This window comes from Pteropus alecto, unplaced genomic scaffold, assembly GCF_000325575.1.
Source record: "Pteropus alecto unplaced genomic scaffold, ASM32557v1 scaffold30, whole genome shotgun sequence".
NCBI lineage: Eukaryota > Metazoa > Chordata > Mammalia > Chiroptera > Pteropodidae > Pteropus > Pteropus alecto.
Window position 1 is genome coordinate 255881 of NW_006429782.1, and position 18701 is coordinate 274581.

Sequence of the window (18701 nt, forward strand, 5' to 3'; positions counted from 1 at the left end):
GGCTGGCTCCTGGGGCAACCTCGGCGCCCCAGGCTGGTGGCCTCATCGCCCTGGTCTCTGCCTCCGTCCACGTAACCTCTCCCTGTGTGTCTGTGTCTCAATTTCCCTCTCCTTACAAGGACACCAGTCACTGCATCGGGCCCCTGCTCCAGCGTGATCCGGCTCAGCTAATGACAGCCACAAAGACCCCGTTTCCCAGCCACGTGGCATTCATGGGCGTCAGGGGTCAGGATGGGGACCCGTCTTTTGGAGACCAGGATTCAATCCATGACAGGGCCTTTGTGGTTCCCGGTTCTCCAGTGGCCAGAGCTCCCTGCTCCAATGAAATGTGGCCTCCAGCAAGGCCGCCCTGACCTGGCCCAGCCCCTCCGGGCCCCTCCCGGCCCCTCCCCTCTCCCTGGGGCTGCTTCCTGCAGGTGGAGCCTGGACCACCTTTGGTTTGGAGCTTGTATTCATTCCATCTGTTCTGAGGCGCAGGCTTCTGCACAGTCCCGTGTGGCAGGAGGCCCACCTGACCTTGGGCCCTTGGAGCCAATGACCTGCGTCTCTGCCACCAGCTACTTGATAGGACGCCTGCTGTACACTTCTGTGTGGGGACCTCCTCCCGAGAGGACACTGTGTGGGGAGGGACTTCCCAGGGGAGAATCATCAGTGAGGTGCCGTGGGGACAGCAGGGGCCCCGATGGCCTTGTGGCACGTGTCAATGCTTTGTTCCTTTTCAGGGCCAAGTAATATTCCACACGGATGGGCCACCACTCTGTTCATGTGTCGCTGGGCCCTCGGGTCACGTCTACAGGTGCTTGTGTGTGTGGGGGGGTTCATTTCTCCCAAGCACGTGCCCAGGAGTGGCCTTGTTGGGTCAGGTGGTCGCTCTAAGTGTACCCTTTGCTGGACCCGCCAGACTGCCTGCCCTGGAAGCAGAGTGGCCTGACCAAGCCCAGCAGGGGCCCTCACAGGCTGGGGCGCGCTCAGCTTCTCTGGGCTGGGGAAGAGGAAATAATCGCATTACCTAGCTGAGAGCAACGAGTTAAAACCAGAGGGAGCCGATCAGGCTGGGGGTGGGGAGGCCGGGGTGGGGAGGCCGCTGCAGCCCAGGGGCAGGGCCCAGGGACAGGGTGGGTTCCTGGGGGAGGGGCCTGCAACTGGTTTGGGCAGAGATGGACTGGGAGTTTGCAGTTGGCCTGAGGGCCTGGGGCTGGGGGAGGGGAGAGGCTGAGCCCCTTTTGTGGGGTCCAAGATGCGGAGACCCTGAGAAGTGACCATGACAACTCAGGGGAGGGACCTTGGGGGCCCCCTCCCCACCTTGCAGACAGGGATCCCTCTACGGGCTGGGGACTGGGCAGAGCCTGGCAGGGGTGGTGGAGGAGGGAGCCTGGGCCCCCCACCGTAACTGGAGGGCGCCGGGGCTGGGGCGGCAGCTCTTCAATGCACCGGGCAGGCTGTGGCCTTATGCTGAATGTTCTCAGGCCACACGAAGTTCCAGAAGGTCCAGGAGTGGCTCCAGGCCACCCGGGAGGGGTGGGGGAGGGGCCCAGCTCAGAGAGTTTGTTGGGAGCCTCTTTGATCTCAAACCCCCCACCCCCACCCCAGCTCAGTCCTCCAGGAATGTGGAAAATGGGTGAGTCTGGGAGGCTTGGGAGGGGCGGGGAGACCCGGAGTGTCAGGCCCCTCACCCACGCCCTGGACCCCTCCCAGGGGCTTTTGTAATCAAGGCAAGAAGTAAACAAACACTTGACTAAAGATCCCCAAACCATTAAGCCACTCCCATTTGAAATTGGAGGGAAAGCCCGCAGGAGGCGAGGAGGGACTGGCCTGGCCCTCCATTCTGATAAAGGTGTAAACCGAGGCACCGACCCCCACACCTACCTGGCTCTCACCCACCTCCCTCTTCCTGCCAGGAGAGTATCATTTTCAAAATCCTCCAACAATTGCGAGGTGAGCACGCGGCCACGCTCACCCTGAATCATTCATGAGGGAAGCAGCTGGCCGGTAAGGCCGGGGTGGGAGAAAAGTCTGGAAAGGGAAAAGGAAAACAAAGAGAGGAGGCCGGCCTGCCCCTAAATAAATCAGGGGCATGGATCTAACTATCAGAGCAGGGCCCTAAGCCTTGGTAGCTGGGAGGCCCCCCCCCGAGCCCCGCCCCCCCACAGCCTTGTCACTGGTCCAAGTTCCAGATGGCGTTGTGGGTTGACTCAGGGCCCCAAAAACATGATGTCCACATCCTCGCCCCTGACCCGTGAGCATGGCACTATTCGGGAGAAGGGTCTTTGCAGGCGTGATTAAGGGTCCGGAGGTGAGGTCATCCTGGGTTATCCTAGTGGGCCCTAACCCCAATGACAAGTGTCCTTTTTTGAGACACAGCAAAGGGACAGAGAATAAGGGAGAAAACAGCTGGGCATCGGGAGAGGCAGAGACTTATGTGTCCACAAGCCCCAGGACTGGTCGCCCCCAGAGGCCGGGAGAGGCAGAAAAGACCCTCTCTGGAGCCTCAGGAGGGAGCTTGGCCCTGGGACACCTTGACCTTGGACTTCTGGCCTCCAGAACGTGAGAGAGTAAAGGAGTGAGCTGTGCAGGTTTGGGGGAGAAGCTTCAAGGATGGAACAGGGGCGCAAAGGACGCCTGCACTCTGGCGTAAGAGGCCGGGCAGGTGGCGGTGGTGTGGGACCCACCAGGGCCTGGACTCCGCGCCAGGGGCCTTGGGAAGGCCGCCGCTTTACGCCTCCATCCCCTCCGAAGTCAGCAGCGGCTCTTCTGCCTGGGGCTGGGACTCTCTCCTGCCCACACGGGTTGGGGCGGCCCTGGCACTGGTCACGAGAAGACGAACAGCTAGTTGATCCAGGTGGTACCCGCAGCAGAGCTCATGGGAATCCCAGGGGAGCGAATCCTCGAATCCACCCGGGCGCTTCCCAGAGAGCGATTCGGGGCACAGGACGTCCTGCGGCGGGAGACAGGGCCAGGGACTGCAAGGCGGGAAGCTCCGTGGAAATCGGCAGCCGCCCCTAATCCTCGGCACCCTCCGGCTCCAGGGCTGCTGGGCCGCGTTCCAGGCCCGCGGCCCTGAGTGTGGCCGCTGCCAGGACTCGGCTGGAGAAAGGAAACCGACCGGAGAGGCAGGGCGCCTTGGCCTCACCTCGAAATCGGGAAACCACCGCTTCTCCCTCGCTAGGCTGGTGCCATGAAAACTCCCGTTTCAGCGCGGACGTACAGCCAATTATCACAAGTTTCCTCTGTTTATTGAACTTATGCTCCGCAGCAGGCTCCTTGCCAAGCCGGGACGCACGTCGGCTCCTGGTGCTGCCAAGTGCACTGGGGGACCCGGCGCCGAGGCCTCCCTGGCTCTCGCCCCTGACCGCGTCTGGTCCCCCTGCCCCACCCGCGGGCCCTGGTTTCCCGGCACCTCTCCGAGGGGCATCCCTGTCACCCACAACCCTGTCCAGTTCTTCCCGGAATCAGCACTCTTGGGAATACGTTTAGGGTATTTTCCCTGCTGCCACGATGGTCCTCCCTGAACGTCCCACGACGGCGGGATTCTGCTCTGCGCGCCCCAGGCCTCAGTTTCCCCATCCCTGGAGCCGGGGAGTGAGTGGACCGCGATCGGCCTTCGCTGCTCTGAGACGAACAGATCACAGTCGGGGCGATCCCTAACCACATCGCGCCCGCAGGCTCGGGGGCCAGCAGTGGAAAGTGAGCTCTGGCGCGTCTGGGACGGGCTAGGCGGCCTCCACCTCCACGCGTGCTAACCCAGGAGGAACTTCCCAGTTTGAATCAGACTTTTTTGCTACGTGCCCACAAGCAACATGGAGCCTCGTAGGTGTCCTGCCCGACTCCAAGATGGCGACGCTCCTACCTTGGCTCTCACGCCGGAGGTGGACGAGCCCTGCCCGTTAGCAAGATGGCGGCAGCCTAGGGGGAAGCACGCTTCCCGCCGCCTGACTCGCCACGTACCCACTCTCAAGATGGCTTCTCCCGCAAAGCCCCACGCAGGAAAGCAGCTCGCTTACTGGCTCAGGAGTTGGCACGTGCTACCACCTTTTCTCCCCTCCCCCGACTCGACGGGCCTTTTCCGCCTTGAACCCTGACGGACGGCCGCGTTCTCCAATGGTCGTCTGCCATTCCCCTTGGCTCCACCTCCCGAGAGGGCTCCTAGCCATTGGAAGGCGCTGGAGGGGTCCGCGGCGCTCGCTCCGCCCCCTCTCTGCAGCGAGAGCCAATGGGCAGAGCGCGCGGGGGACGTGTTCGGGCGTCTCCGCCATTTTGTGAGTCTATAACTCGGAGCCGTTGGGTCGGTTCCTGCTATTCCGGCGCCTCCACTCCGTCCCCCGCGGGTCTCCTCTGTGTGCAATGGACGGGTGAGTCGTGCGTGTCCGCACTTCCCGTTGCCCTTCTCGCGCTCGAGCCGTCCTCTCGCCGCCGCCTGGGCCTCCTAGGGGCGCCGGCCCGCGCGCCCCTCTGTTCCGGGCCCACGGGCGCCTCCGGGGTCTCTGCCCTCCCCCCGTCAAGGGAGCGCGGAGAAGTTGCCGGGGGCGCGAGGCGGCCCGTGCGTCCCAATCCGGGGGGCGCCGGGGCCTATCCCTGCCCATTTCCGGTCTCCCCGCGGCCCGTTCCGGACGCACGCGGCGGCCGCGCGGCCCTTCCCGCTTCCCGTCCGGTCCCCTCGCTGCCTCTCGTGCATCCGTGTGGCCCTCCCGGCTCCCCGTATCTCCTTCGCGCGCCCAGCGTGGCCCTTCCCGCTCCCCGTTTCGTCCCCACGCGCGCGTGCGTAGTTCACCGCGCAGCTCAGGCCCCGGTGCGCGTGCGCGGCCTTTCCCGCCGCCTGGACTCTGGGCTCAGCCTCCCCCGCCCGCGGCGGTCCCGGGCGCGGCCAGGAGACGCCGCCCTCCCGCCCGGAAGGGCGCGGGCTCTTCGCCACCGTTGCCGGCCCCTCCCCAGGCTGCCCACAAAGCACGGCCGCGCGTCCCGTCCAAATCCAGGGACGGAGAGGACGGTTCGGGGAGGGGGCCGTGCGCCCCCTTTGTTGCCGCTTTCGTGGGGGCTCCTGTCCGGCGGTTCCTTAAGCATGAGCTGGACCCCCGGGGCATGGAGCTCCCAGGCCCCAGATGCGGGCGTGACTCATGTGGGCCAGAACGACCAGACCCCGAGCCCTCGGGCGGTGTGGCCCGCCGGCCACCCTGGAGAAGGAGGGATGGGGGCCCGTGCGCCCCGGCGCACGGCTCCGGGGCTGGCGTTTGTTCCGGGAATGCAAGAAATGAGCGTTGGGGCAGTTGCCAGAGCTGTATCTGCCCTTTGCGGTTGAAGGTATCGTAGCCTTCAGCAGATCTGAAGTTACAAAGACTCCCTTCACTTTAACGCTACGACCTGGGGCCAAGCCACAAAGCTGTGTTTTGTTGGCAGAGACGTGAGTCTGCCCGGTTTGGAGACTCAGTTTTAATCTGGGGAAAAAGTGATAGAATCTGTTAAAAATGAAACTGAGTTTAGACGGTGCTTTTTCGTTTCGTGTGTCAGGCTCATTTTTTTCCTTTTCCGTTGGGGGAGGGTTAAGCGCTGATTTTGAGAAAGTCCGTTTGAAGATTCCAAGGCCAGTTCTGGTTATCTTTTCTCATCTGGAGCTTGGAAAGCCCTCCTTCCTCCCTTGGCCTGACCTCCAGGGGGGTGTGGTTAACATGCCGGGAGGGTCACGTGCCTCAGTGCCTCGGGTTTGAAATGATAGGTTTCGGGCTGAATTAGATCCAGCCTTTTAGAAAAATTGCTGCAGCATGAGGAACATGATCTTGTGGTCCGCCATCCGTTTTGGCTTGGATGGACCTCCCCAGAGAAGACCCTCCCCACGGCGGGGCCGTGGTGCGGACCGGCGGGTGCTCGGCCTCGCAGGGAGATCTTGATGGAAAGCGTTTCCTCCCTTGTCTGGTCAAGCTCTGTTTGCCACCTCAAAGGACTGTCTGGTCCCCCATATGTGGCTTGGAGGGCCGTGTCTCTCTAGCCTCTTGTAGAAGGTGGTGGTTACCTAGGCAGCCGGGCCTCGTTGTCACGGGTGCAGTTTGTGACCTGCCTTCTCTCTGGGAGGCTCGGACACTTCCAGGAAGGGCTGTTCGTTTCATGTACAACTTGCTGCATCCGAGGCTCTCACAGGGGTGGGAAGCGGCGAGTTGCCCTGGGTTAGCAACGAGAAGCTGCGTGCTTTTCATTCTTTCAGGTTTTCTGGGGAGCGTTTTCTTGGCTCTGGAAGGTTTTTAAAACCTGCTGACACTAGCCCATGTTTTTCCCATAGCAAAGAGGTGAAGGTTCTGCCGTGGAGGCAGGGGCTTAGAATGAGCCAGAGCAGGCGAAGGGTGCAGATGGCAGGCCTGGGGCGCAGCGCTTGGGGGGTGTACTGCCTCGGCGGGGAGTGGGTTGGTGCCCTGAGCTTGCCTCCTTGGGGCAGAAGTGAAGACTGAGGGGCAGGAGTGCAGTGCAGGTGGCTGCCCGGGCCGCCTTCCCAGTCTGAGAGCGGCCTTTCTCTGGCTTTGTGTGACATCGTGGGAGACTCTGGTCACAGATCCCTCTAGGCCTTGGTGGCCAGGTGACCTGGTAGGGGTCCGTTGCTTACTAAGTCCCCTACCTCAGTTACAGTCTTATCTTTGCCACGGAGAAGCCCCAGAAGGTTTGACGTGTGCTGAGCGCTAGTCCGTAGCCAGGGCCTGTGGGCGGGCCTGCGGGAGCCACAGCGGCCTCTTCCCATTTCCCCCAGTTGGGCCTGGGGCAGGGAGAAAGTCCATCACCCCGGGCCAGGTTGATGAGTAACCTGTGGTAATTTTATCTGAGTCTTTCAACCCTGCTACCCCCTTGCTCCAGGGCAGCTTAGAGTTTCCTCGTCCGGCCTGGCTCCGGCCCTGGAGCGCTCTGAGCTCAGGGCCCTCTGAGTTGTCGCCTCACCCACCGGCCGGCCTTCCCTGCCTAAAAATGGTCCCCAAGCATTTCCAGTTTTGAGAAAACAAATAACAGCACTTGAACCTTAACAACGAGCATCAAGTGTCCCTCCTGGGGCTTTCGGAGGGGATGTCTTTGTCTTTGGACCTCTCTGGACCTCTGGTGGAGAGGACCGGAGGCGGGGCCTGGGGTCCTGCTGGGAGGGAGGGGAGCCAGAGGACAATGGTGGCTCCTTTTCAAGTTGAGAATAAATGGACGGCGGCTCACTTCCCTGCCTCAGCTCGCCAGTCTGGGGGAGGGCCTCCGGTGGGGGGGGGACGCGTGCAGCCAGGGGAGCCCCTGGCCGGCGGGCCGACCCGGGCACCCGGCGGCAGCAGCTGCGGCCCCGCTGCTAACGTTGTCCTTCTCTCTCTCTCTACAGCATTGTCCCAGACATAGCAGTTGGTACCAAGGTAGGCGCTGCGGACTCGGCGTCCTGGTAGCCGCCCGGCCTTCGGTGGGGGCCGCCGTGTGCGAAGGGTGGAGGGCTGGCCGGCCCGGCTATGCGTTTTCGGCCGTGGGGGTTGGGTGACCCCTCAGCAGTAAATGCACGTTGGCTTGGGTTTGGGGGACCCCCCCGCCCTAGCAGAGTCCTGGAGTGTGCGATGGGGTTGACGAGGACGTCTACCTGGAGCGTTCTCGGTGCCTTGGTCTGATGCGGAAAGAGGCGAAGTCAGATCCCAGCTTGGGGGGAGGTTGGGGGGACAGCGGGGCCGCTCTCAATGGCAGCGTGGTTCGGGTCACCACGCTGGTCTGAGAAACCTGCAAGACCGGGGGGCGGGGCGGCTCTGCCACCCTCAGCGCTTGGACGTCTGTGCAGTAAGCAGGGCAGGGTCGGCATGGCCCTCCTCCCCCGCTGAGCACCAGGCCTGCGTGTGCCCCAGGGACCTGGTGTCCCGGGACTGGGGGTGCCAGGGGCTCGGGCTGCAGCTCTGGGCTGGGTTTCGGTTTTCCCAGGCAGTCCTGTCCTGTCTTCACACGCCGCCTGTCCCGATCTTCCCGCAGATAAAACCTGTTTGTTCGCTGGCAGGAGGGGGGAGAGGGACTTTTCATCTGCAGCATTTGTAACTGTCACAGAGAGCGTCTGGCTTCTGTGGGAGCCAGTGGGAGTGGCCCTTCCGGCCCAGCCCTGGGGTCCTCTGCCTCCAAACTCAGGCCCGCTCAGGGCAGGGACCTGTGGCCCCGCTGGAAGGCGGCCCAGTGGGCTTCTGGGCGCTGTACAGAACAAGCCATGCCCTCGGGAGGCGTCAGGAGGTTGACGGTGCTCAGCTAGTGACTAGAAATGGGGTCCCTGCTTCACTGACTCGGGGGTGGTGCCCACGGTGCTGTCTGGTCAAAGCACTCCCTTTTGGAAGGCCTGGCCAGGGGCAGTTGGATTGCCTTCGACAGACGGCCCAGCTGTGTCTGAGTCACAAGGCCTGCGGGAATCCTCGGCACCTGGCCTGGCCCACGTTCTTCCAGGGTTCTGCCCTCGGAGTATCTGTCTTAGGGACAGTTCCCTCTGAGCTGCCGGTCACAATCTGCATCTGGGTGTCCCTGTGCTTTGGGCGAGGGTGGAGAGAGTGGACGGCCCAGTGGGCAGAGTTCGCCCCCCAGCTGTAGGAGTACCAGGCCATCTGCCCCGGGCAAAAAAATGCTGGGCTAAAGGCTCGCTCTTCCCTGTCGCTGATGCGGCAGCAGGCAGGATGCCCTTCCGAAGGCGTGCAGCCTGCACGTGAGCCGCGTGGGCGCCTGGCCCTTGTCCACCCCCGGGGGAGGGCAGGGATCTTAACCCCATAGACGAGAAGGCACTGTGCCGGGTCCCACAGGTGATGCATGCACCTGTGCTCGGTGTCGGTGGAGGTCCTTGGGTTGGGGCACTCTGCGTGGTGTCTTTGTCTCGACTGCTGACACTTGTGTGTGGCGTCCGCTTAGTGGCGTGACAGGTGGAGGATGTTCCTGTCGTGCCCCAGCCTCGGCAGCAGCCTGACCACGCATCTGTGGCCCAGAGTGAGGGCAGTCTGCAGCCCTCCCAGCCTTGGGCCCTGAGGAGCCCAGGGTGGGATCCAGATGCAGGGACGTGCCCACAGCCGTGAGCCAGTGGTGGCAGGGCCAGTCCTGGTCTTTGTCCCCAAGGGCAGTTGGTAAACCTTTTAAGTGGCCTTCAGTAGGCCCCAACAGCGGTCCAGGGAGGGTGGGGTTCTCAGGGGCAGACGGGCTCCACGGGGTGGCCCTGGGTGGGGATGGCGGTGCTTGAGTGGTAGCTGAGGTGGTAGTTTGGAGGGACAGCAAAGGGAAGGCGTCCTTGAGAAGGGGCAGACGGTGGAGGGGGCCTTCCTCTGCTAGCTGGAAGCTCACGGAGGTGGTCATTCCTGTTCCTGCCACAGGATCAGGGGGGCTGAGGGATCCCTGGGGATGGCAGACCCTACACAGCTCGGTCCCGCAGCAGGTCCTGGGGCCAGCAGGCGGCCTCGATGGGGGACAGAACCCCAAGTCTCCGCAACTGGGGACGGCATCCTCGTCCAGTTCACCCTGGGGGAGAGTCGAGTGGCTCTCAGGTCTCACCCGTGTGGCAGCGGGGGGCGCTGGAGCGTTAGATCGGGACTTGGGAGTCCCGAGCCTCCCACAGACGAGCGGCTCTGCAGCTGCCCTCGGCCCAGCCCATTCGCGCGGTCACCAGGTGGCCCACCCGTCACAGGAGGCAGCGTTTCCAGTCCGTGAGTGACTATACCACGGCTCAGGTGTCCTCATGCAGCTGGAAAACAGGCCGAGTGAGTGGCTGCAGTGACAAGGGGACTTTGTTCTGAGCACGGTCTGACAGTCTCGATCGAGTCGGTGGGCAGTGCCCTGCGTGGCTGGTGGCATGAGCCGTGGGCGTGCCATTGGGACACCTCACCTGAGGCCTGTCCACAGAAGGCAAGGGTGTCCCGTGGGACTGGGAGATGGGAGTGATGTGCAAGCGCCCTGTAGGTGACAGTCTTTGCCTTGGGAAAGGCCCCAGGAATCTTGCAGGGGAAGGAGCTGTGTCTGGGACTTGGGAGGAACAGGCTAGGGGGAGGGGTCGTGGGGCGGGGCTGGGGGGGGTCTCCAGCCCGCCCAGCCCGGCTTCTCTTCTAGCGGGGATCGGACGAGCTCTTCTCTGCGTGCGTCACTAACGGACCCTTTATCATGAGCGGCAACTCGGCCTCTGCAGGTACCTGCCCGCGGGCTCCCTCCGTGCGTCCCCGTGCTCTGCTGACCTGCTCTGTCCTGGATGTGACCTAGTCTCGGGTCACACGTGCCCTCATTCCTCTGGGAGCTGGGGGGGCACTAGACGTGGGAACCACTCTGCTCTCTGCTGTCCGGTAGAAACAGTTCAGGGGTGGGCGCCTTGTGTGGGAGCCTGGGGGTGCTCTGTGCCGTACCAGCTTGTCCTCTTCTCAGCAAACGGGAATGACAGCAAGAAGTTCAAGGGGGACAGCAGGAGTGCGGGTGTGCCCTCCAGAGTGATCCACATTCGCAAGCTGCCCAGCGACATCACTGAGGGCGAGGTCATCTCCCTGGGGCTGCCCTTTGGGAAGGTCACCAACCTCCTGATGCTGAAAGGGAAGAGCCAGGTGTGCGAGCCCGTCCGTGGGGGGGCCGTGGCGGGGCTGTGCCGGGGCGGGCTCCTCCAGGGCTCTCCGGCTCACGCCCGCTCTGCGTCCAGGCCTTCATCGAGATGAACACGGAGGAGGCGGCCAACACCATGGTCAACTACTACACCTCGGTGACGCCTGTGCTGCGCGGCCAGCCCATCTACGTCCAGTTCTCCAACCACAAGGAGCTCAAGACCGACAGCTCCCCCAACCAGGCGGTGCGTTGTCCCTTCCTGGGCCTGGGCGGGTCGGGGCCTGGGGGCCTGGGGGCCTGGGGCTCATGGCCATGCCCCCACAGCGCGCCCAGGCGGCCCTGCAGGCGGTGAATTCGGTGCAGTCAGGGAACCTGGCGCTGGCCGCCTCAGCCGCTGCGGTGGATGCTGGGATGGCAATGGCCGGCCAGAGCCCTGTGCTCAGGATCATCGTGGAGAACCTTTTCTACCCCGTCACCCTGGACGTGCTCCACCAGGTGAGGGGGGCCCCGGGCCGGGCTGCAGCCGGCGGAGTTGCTGGGCAAAGACTGACTACTCTTCTCGGCAGATCTTCTCCAAGTTCGGCACAGTCCTGAAGATCATCACGTTCACCAAGAACAACCAGTTCCAGGCGCTGCTGCAGTACGCCGAGCCCGTGAGCGCCCAGCACGCCAAGCTGGTGAGTGGCTCCCCGGACACCGCCCGCCCTGGCGCCCCGGCACTCCAGCGCCCCAGCCACTCACGGCCTTTCCCCACAGTCGCTGGACGGGCAGAACATCTACAACGCCTGCTGCACACTCCGCATCGACTTCTCCAAGCTCACCAGCCTCAACGTCAAGTACAACAACGACAAGAGCCGGGATTACACGCGCCCTGACCTGCCCTCCGGTGACAGCCAGCCCTCCCTGGACCAGACCATGGCCGCGGCCTTCGGTAAGACACCTGGCTAGCCATCTGGGACCGCTTTGTCGCGGGAGGTGAGGACGCGTAGCTCAGGCTGAGTGCCCAGGCCCCAGGAGTCCCGTGACGCCCACCCCGCGCCCGGCATGGGTGGCGCGGCCCAGCCCGCAGCGTGGGGTGCGCCCGCTCGGCTCGTCCGCTCGGGCGGAGGTTGTGGGCGACGATTAGTGTCTCGTTTGTTTCCAGGTGCACCGGGCATAATGTCAGCCTCCCCGTATGCAGGAGCTGGTTTCCCTCCCACCTTTGCCATCCCTCAGGCTGCAGGTATACACACTCCCGGGCCCCCAGCGGCCGAGCGTGCCCGCACACCTCTCCGGGAGCCCTGCCTCCACGCGAGCTGATGGGCGCAGGCACGGGGGGGGCCCGCCTTCCTGGGCGCGGGCCTCTGGGTTCCCCAGGAGCCTGCACAGGGCAGCCGTAGGACAGGGCCGCGCAGAGCATTCGCTGACCCCGCAGTCTCTGGTTCCTTCAAGCACCCCCCGGGCGAGGCCGTGTTCGCACAGTGGTTGGAGGGCTGTGTCCTTAGTAGGTGGATTTAAGTGGCCTGGTAAGCAGAGCGGCATGAGCCGGGCGGGCACACCCGAGCGTCCCTGTGGAGGGCCGGGTGCCCACCGCGTGACAGCCTGCTGCGTCCTGCCCGGCGTGTCGTCTGCATGGTGACGGGCACCTGCATGCACGCACGGCCGCGGCTGCCGGGCTGGATTCTGCATCTGTGGAGCCGGAGCTTTTGTGCTGTTGGGCGCATGCAGACGGCCCAAACCGGCGTGGCCTGTGCGGAGGACGGAGGCGCCGGCCAGCTGCGGCCGGGGGGACACCGCCGGCGTGTCCTTTGCATGAGGATGGGCAGGACCGCGCACCCCTTCGCCGGACCTCGGGCACTGCTGCTCACCGGTAACCGCCTCTCCCTCCGCAGGCCTGTCCGTCCCCAACGTGCACGGGGCCCTGGCTCCCCTGGCCATCCCGTCGGCGGCGGCGGCGGCAGCGGCAGCAGGCCGCATCGCCATCCCAGGCCTGGGCGGGGCTGGGAACTCTGTCCTGCTGGTCAGCAACCTGAACCCTGAGGTACGTGGCTTTGCCAGGCGGTTCCCCCCGAGGCGTGAGCAGGGACTCGTGCCCTTAGGTCTTCATGCAGGGGCCAGCAGGCCACGCTGCTGTCCCCCTGGGTGCTGGGGTCCCTAGGGCCGACTACAGGCCCGTTCTCGGGGTGCCCTCTCCCCCACACACATACTGGGCGTCCTGTGCCCTCGTCTCCGGTTTGCAGGGTCAGGGTTGGCACGTGCTCCGATTAGTGAAAGCAGTCCCCAAACCCCGAGGCAGATGGGTCTCTGTCCGAGGAGGTCTCGGGGTGCCTCTGCCTCCGCGGGGACCACCGATCTGCGTGTGCCTCTGGGCCGGGTGGCCGGGGAGCTCGGGCGAGACCATCAGGGTTCAGCCTAGGTCAGTCCGGGAAGGTTGGGCGCCGTCAGGGAGCGTGTCAGGCCGTCTCCGCACCTGTGTGAGCACTCCTGCGACTTCTTGGCCTGGGGCGGCCAGCTCCTTGTCTGAGTTCGATGCTCTCGAAGCCTCACTAACAGACTCCGCCCCTCGTGCTTGTGTGAGCGTGTAGGCCCCGCGCCGGCAGCAGGAGACGGTGCCGGGGGCGCCCGCTGCAGGCCGCGGCGTCTCCTGCTGACCGCGAGGGGGCCTGTGACAGTAATGTGTGTAGACCTGACTGATGGAACACTGCCGGTTTCTTATGTATTTACTGACCTGTGTTTTTTGCTACTTTTTTTCTTTTCTCCCCTTCCCCTTTCCCAATTTTTTTTCTGATCCGGAATTTCTTTGCCAACTGACTGCACGGTACTTCTGCTTCCTGTTGTTGCTTGAAACAAAACAAAACCATAAATAAATAAAAACAAACTTCCCCCTCAAACCCTGCTCTCCGGAAACCAACCTGCCCTTGAATATTAACATCCTGACAACTTCATCATCCATCAACCTGCACGCCTGCGGGGCTGCCTCCTCGTGGTGGACGATGGCAACTCGCCCCCTGGCCTCTCCCTTTCCCTGTCCCTCCGCTGCCTTGCTCTGCTGTCCTCTAAAGAGAGTCACACCCCAAAGCCTCTTTATTCTTTTCGGTATGTTATCATTCACACTTTTATTACCTTGTTTTCATTTAATGGAGGTTATTTTTAAGCCCTGAGATGTACTGAGTTTGCGGTTCTGCCTCGTTACTCGTTTGCCTCCGGTGTGCGTAGTAGTCGGAGTCGGTAGACACGCATGGTTACCGCCCTGCATGCCCTCGCAGAGTTAAGCGTGTTGGTAGCATGGAAAGTGATGGCTCTTTGGCAATTGACCTTCCCTGGATTGTAGGACTTCTCGCTGAAGGTAGTCCTCCTGGTAACGTCCCTGTGACTAGACGCAGGTTCCAGAGGCAGAATAGCAAACCTTCGGGCAGAGCCAGCCCCGAGAGGGTGTGTGGGTCGTGGGGGCTGGCGGGGGCGGCGGGTTCAGGCCCCGGGCTCAGCGCCTGTCCCCGGCTTTTGAAGGCGTGTACGGCGACGTGCAGCGGGTGAAGATCCTGTTCAATAAGAAGGAGAACGCCCTGGTGCAGATGGCGGACGGGAGCCAGGCCCAGCTGGGTAAGGGGCCGGGCCGGGCCGGGGTGGGGGGTGCGGCGGCCGGCACCCTCGGGCCTCGGGTCACCAGGGTCCCTCTCGCCTTCGCAGCCATGAGCCACCTCAACGGGCACAAGCTGCACGGGAAGCCGGTGCGCATCACCCTATCCAAGCACCAGAACGTGCAGCTGCCCCGCGAGGGCCAGGAGGACCAGGGCCTGACCAAGGACTACGGCAATTCGCCGCTGCACCGCTTCAAGAAGCCGGGCTCCAAGAACTTCCAGAACATCTTCCCGCCCTCCGCCACCCTGCACCTGTCCAACATCCCGTAGGTGACGCCCGGGGAGGCTGCCTCCGCGCCCGGGACACTCCCGGAGCGCAAGGGGGTGGGTGCAGGGGGCCTCGGGCACCGTTTCACAAGCCGAGCGGGGCGTCGCTTGTGATTCTGAAACAGTTACGATACAGTCCTGTTTGTGGGTCCCAGAAAGCGCGTGTAGTCCCCGCCTCTGAGGCCGGCTGTCTCCCCACAGGCCCTCCATCTCTGAGGATGACCTCAAGATCCTCTTCTCCAGCAATGGCGGCATCGTCAAAGGGTTCAAGTTCTTCCAGTGAGCATGGAGCCCCCTCCCCTCCCCACCGCCGCCCGTTCCCTCTCCCTCTCCCCTGCCTCACCAGGCCCTTGCCCCTGTCCCACAGGAAGGACCGGAAGATGGCCCTGATCCAGATGGGCTCGGTGGAGGAGGCCATCCAGGCGCTCATCGACCTTCACAACCACGACCTGGGCGAGAACCACCACCTGCGGGTGTCCTTCTCCAAGTCCACCATCTAGGCCCTGCCGCCAGGACCAGCCTGCTGGGCCCCCGGCAACAACTTCCATCATTCCAGAAAAAAAGCCACTTTAAAAGCAGCTGAAGTGACCTTAAAAGACCAGAGATTTTATTTTTTTAAAGAGAAATCAGTTTACCTGTTTTTAAAAAAATTAAATCTAACTCACCGTGCTCACCTTGGAGAGACGGGGTGCCGGCCTCAGGCCCTCCCCGGCCCCTCGCCTGTGCCTCCCGCAGCCCGGGCTGGGCGCTCCCAAACCTCTACTCGGCTTTCTCGTGCCTTAAAACCCGCTGCTCTGGCAGGGCCTCGCGGTAGCAGACGGGTAGGGGTTTGGGGCCCCGGGGACAGCCTCCTGCACAGATCATGTGCCTGGCATGGCAGGAGGCTCCCGGCAGCAGGGCCCGGAGGCAGCCGACACCCAGGACACCCCAGTCCTCCCGTTTAATCAAGTGTGTGATTTTCCCTCTCCCCCGGCCCGAGGGCATGTCCCCGGCCGCCTTCAGCTTGGAGCTTTGTGTTCACCGTAATCTCGTGCTTTGATGCAGCCGCAGACATCTGTGCCTAGCAATACTTCCAGTTGACCAAATATCCTAATCTTTTCATTTATATGCAAGAGAAATAGTTTTAAGTAACTTTTTATATAGCGAGATGGTAAAAATGGTATGAGTGTAATCTAAATTTTCTCTCTGTATGACCTTGTATACTGTACTTTTTATTTTATTCCTTGTAATTAAGTCGCAGGGCAGGATCTAGTTTCCAGGGCAGATGCCGTGGGGGCAGCTGGGGAGCCCCGGTCCTTCTAGAAGGCCCCAGGCCTCCGTCTGAGACCCCAGATGCCTTATACACCCAACCTGCCCTCTGTCTGGAGGGCAAGCGCTCTTAAACTTTCAGGGTTCCTTTTTTCCTGCAAATTTTGGACCAAAGTTTTGTTTGTTTTCTGTCCACCTCTAACGCTGGCACCCCGGGAGGTGGGACGACAGCCAGCTCTTCCGTCGCGGCGTCCTGCACTCCGGGTCCCGGGGGCTCGCTGCACGTAGACCCTGTGCTGGCCGGCCCCTCCCTCGGGGCCTGGACCCCTGGGTTTCCATGTTGGGGTGGGACAAGGGTGTAAATATTTATAATTTTTTATACCTGTTGTGAGACGAGGGCAGCACGTGTGGTTTTTTATGGTGACACAGATGTATATTTTGATACCAGCAATTACAGGCTCAGTATTGTAGTGAGTGCGGCATGTCTCACTGCCTGCCCGCCGGCTTGTCACGCGGAGGGGATGGAATTAAAAGCGGTTTCATGACAACCTTGCCTCCGCCGGAGCTGCTTCTGTCCACAGTGTGGAAGGCAAGTCTGGCCGGTCTGTGCTGACTCGAATAAACTCTGTATCCTGCGCTCCATTTCCCTGTGCTGGGTGTGCTCGTCTTCACCGCTGTCTTCCCCTGGGAATCCACACGGTCCTGCCTCTCAACCCAACCTCCCCCCTGCACCTCTGACGACTTGAGGGTCTCAGGGGAATTCCATGTCCACTGACTGAGGTTGGGGCACACGAATCTAGTCGGCCCCCTGGCGGGGTTCCACCCATCCCAGGAAGGTGGCTTTCCCTGACCTGGGGCTAGATGACAACGTTCTACCCCAGTTGGAACCTTACTGGGTAACTAGGTGCAGCGGACTGCCCTCCCCTTGCTCCTGGGTGCCAGCCTCCCACTGTGTGGCTGTGGGGTCCTCAGGCCGGAATGATTGCAGCCAGGGCTCCAGTATCAACCTTTTATTGCCATACCACGAAATGCCCTGCCTGGCCCTGGCTCCCGACTCCCCGGCCCCCCACGCCCCTGCCCAGCCCCAGCTCAGTCCTTAAACCTGCGGGCTGCCTGCATCTTGCGGAAGTAGCTCTCAGCTTCTGACTCGCCTGTGGCCTCCCGGTCGCCCAGCGCCAGGCTGCTGGCCTTGCGCCGCAGTGTGGACTCACGGCTGGAGGGGCCCAGCGCCCCATCGGCTGCGCCCAGCGGGGGCAGCCCCTCACCCGTGGCCAGGTTGACGGTGGCCACGGCCCCAAACCGCGGCTCCTCCTGGTCCACATCGCTGATGGACGAGCCAGGGGACACGCCTGGTGGCTTGGGCCCACCCCGGAAGCCGCGGGCCAGGTCCCCCAGCTCATAGCCACCCTCGCTCTCCGCGCCCTTGGCCGCCTTCCACTCCCAGGGCCCGTTGCCTGCAGACAGGTGGACCACGGGGTGGTGGGGCGCGTGCGCGTCGATGGTGATGATGCTGGCTGAGTCGCGGTCTGACGGCGACCGGTACTGCGAGGAGTCGGAGCTGGCGCTGGAGGACGAGGCCGTCTCGGCCGCCTTGGGGCCAGGGCCACCGGGCGCCTTGGACATGGCGATCACCTGCAGCAGCCGCGGTGGGTTGGCCAGGCGGGGCTGGGTGGCGGCCGGGGCCAGGGCCGCTCCGCTCTTCTCTGCCATCATGAGCCACTTGGCGCGCACGGCCGCGCTGCTCTTGGGGGACAGGCCAGCTGCCGCCTGCACCCCCTCCTCCGGGATGTGCACCAGCGGTGGCGGCCCAGCCCTTGGCGGCAGAATGACCCGCGGCCCCAGTCCCGGCCGGGCCTGGACTGTGGGGTAGAGGGACGGCGGGGCCGGGCCTTCCCCGCCCTCCCCCTGCTCCTCCCCTTCGCCCTCTTCCTCCTCCTCCTCCTCCTCCTCGTCCTCGTCCTCCTCCGCCATGGGCTCCGCCGGTGCCCGCAGGTGCCCTGGGCTGGCCTCGTCGGGCAGCCCCAGGCCGCGGCCCTCTAGCGACTTCTGCTTCCACTCGCTGATGAGCTGCTTGGAGCGCGAGGCGTCCAGCGGCACGTGGATGGTCATGTGGCGGCGGGCGGGGTCGTCCAGGGACGGCGTGCTGACACGGGGCAGCGTGTGGCTGAAGGTCACCATGTTCTCCTTGCCCATGGGGCTGCGCGGGGCCAGCAGGTCCGCGTCCACGCTGGCCCGCTTCAGGCTGCCGAGCGAGATCTTCTCGCGGCCCACAGGTCGGGGCGCGCCCTCCAGCCGGCCGGGCGGGCCCAGCTCGTCCGTGCTCACGGACTTGTTCTGCTGGTACACGGAGTCGTGGCCCCGCTGGGTCAGCGCCCGCAGTGCGTCCTTGGCGGGCGCCGCTGCCGCCGGCTTCTCTGGGGGCGGGGCCTGGAAGTTGCCCACCGCATGGCAGGCCTGGGGGTGAGACCAGGCTGTGAGGCTGGCAGCCCGGAACCGGGGTCCCCACTGGGCACAGACTTGGTGCCAGGGTGAGACCAGGCTGTGAGGCTGGCAGCCCGGAACCAGGGTCCTCACCGGGCACAGACTTGGCGCCGGGGTCTGAGGGGCGAGGCCACCTTCTCCCCCACGGTGCCAGTCCCCACCTCAGGTCACTCACGCTGCACACTGGGCAAGTCTGGGCCCACCAGCCTCTGAGCAGCATTCCGGGTACAAGGCCGCCAGCGCCCCAGGGCAGGGCCGCGCCTTGGAGGGCTGAGGCCCAGCCCGCTCCCGCCCCTGGGCGGCCAGCCTCCCCCGGCGGACCCTCACCAGGTAGGCGGCGATGCCAGCGCCGATGACGAAGCCGGCATAGACGTCGACCGGGTGGCTGCGGTACTGCGTGATCTGGGTGAGGCCGCAGACGCCCGCAGCGATGGCGAAGGCGAACACCAGGCTGGGCTTGAGCAGCTTCGTGGTGTCCGAGATGACCGAGTTGAAGTACATCTGGGGGCGGGGCCTGCGGTCAGGGCAGCTGGGGAGCTGGTGGGGGCCAGGTGAATGGGACAGGGTGAGGACACG

At 63.7% G+C, this 18701-nt stretch overlaps 2 protein-coding genes across 4 annotated transcripts in view; one reads left to right on the plus strand and one right to left on the minus strand.

The window, feature by feature from the left end:
• Window positions 1-4209: 4209 nt before the first annotated feature.
• PTBP1 (polypyrimidine tract binding protein 1) lies at window positions 4210-16286 on the plus strand. 3 transcript variants are annotated; one of them, XM_006904036.3, is made up of 15 exons: window positions 4210-4349; window positions 7325-7355; window positions 10039-10114; window positions 10345-10517; window positions 10610-10756; window positions 10837-11007; window positions 11079-11189; window positions 11269-11443; window positions 11657-11734; window positions 12384-12532; window positions 13554-13587; window positions 13999-14091; window positions 14179-14395; window positions 14598-14675; window positions 14764-15085. In XM_006904036.3, exons 1-15 carry the CDS (start codon window positions 4342-4344, stop codon window positions 14894-14896), a joined length of 1674 nt encoding a protein of 557 aa, XP_006904098.1. In that variant the 5' UTR covers window positions 4210-4341; the 3' UTR covers window positions 14897-15085. The 3 variants fall into 3 exon arrangements, with proteins under 3 accessions (XP_006904098.1, XP_006904099.1, XP_024896268.1); XM_006904037.3 differs by lacking the exon at window positions 11657-11734 and having other exon boundaries at window positions 14764-16286; XM_025040500.1 differs by lacking the exon at window positions 7325-7355 and having other exon boundaries at window positions 4242-4349; window positions 14764-16286.
• A 139-nt stretch (window positions 16287-16425) lies between these two features.
• PLPPR3 (phospholipid phosphatase related 3) overlaps window positions 16426-18701 on the minus strand; it is a 5691-nt gene continuing 3415 nt past the window's right edge. Inside the window, exons 7-8 of the mRNA XM_025040534.1 lie at window positions 18453-18626; window positions 16426-18098 (exon numbers count right to left, since the gene is read on the minus strand). Of these exons, the coding sequence (XP_024896302.1) occupies window positions 16734-18098; window positions 18453-18626 (1539 nt within the window). The 3' untranslated portion in view covers window positions 16426-16733. The remainder of the gene's footprint in view (window positions 18099-18452; window positions 18627-18701) is intronic.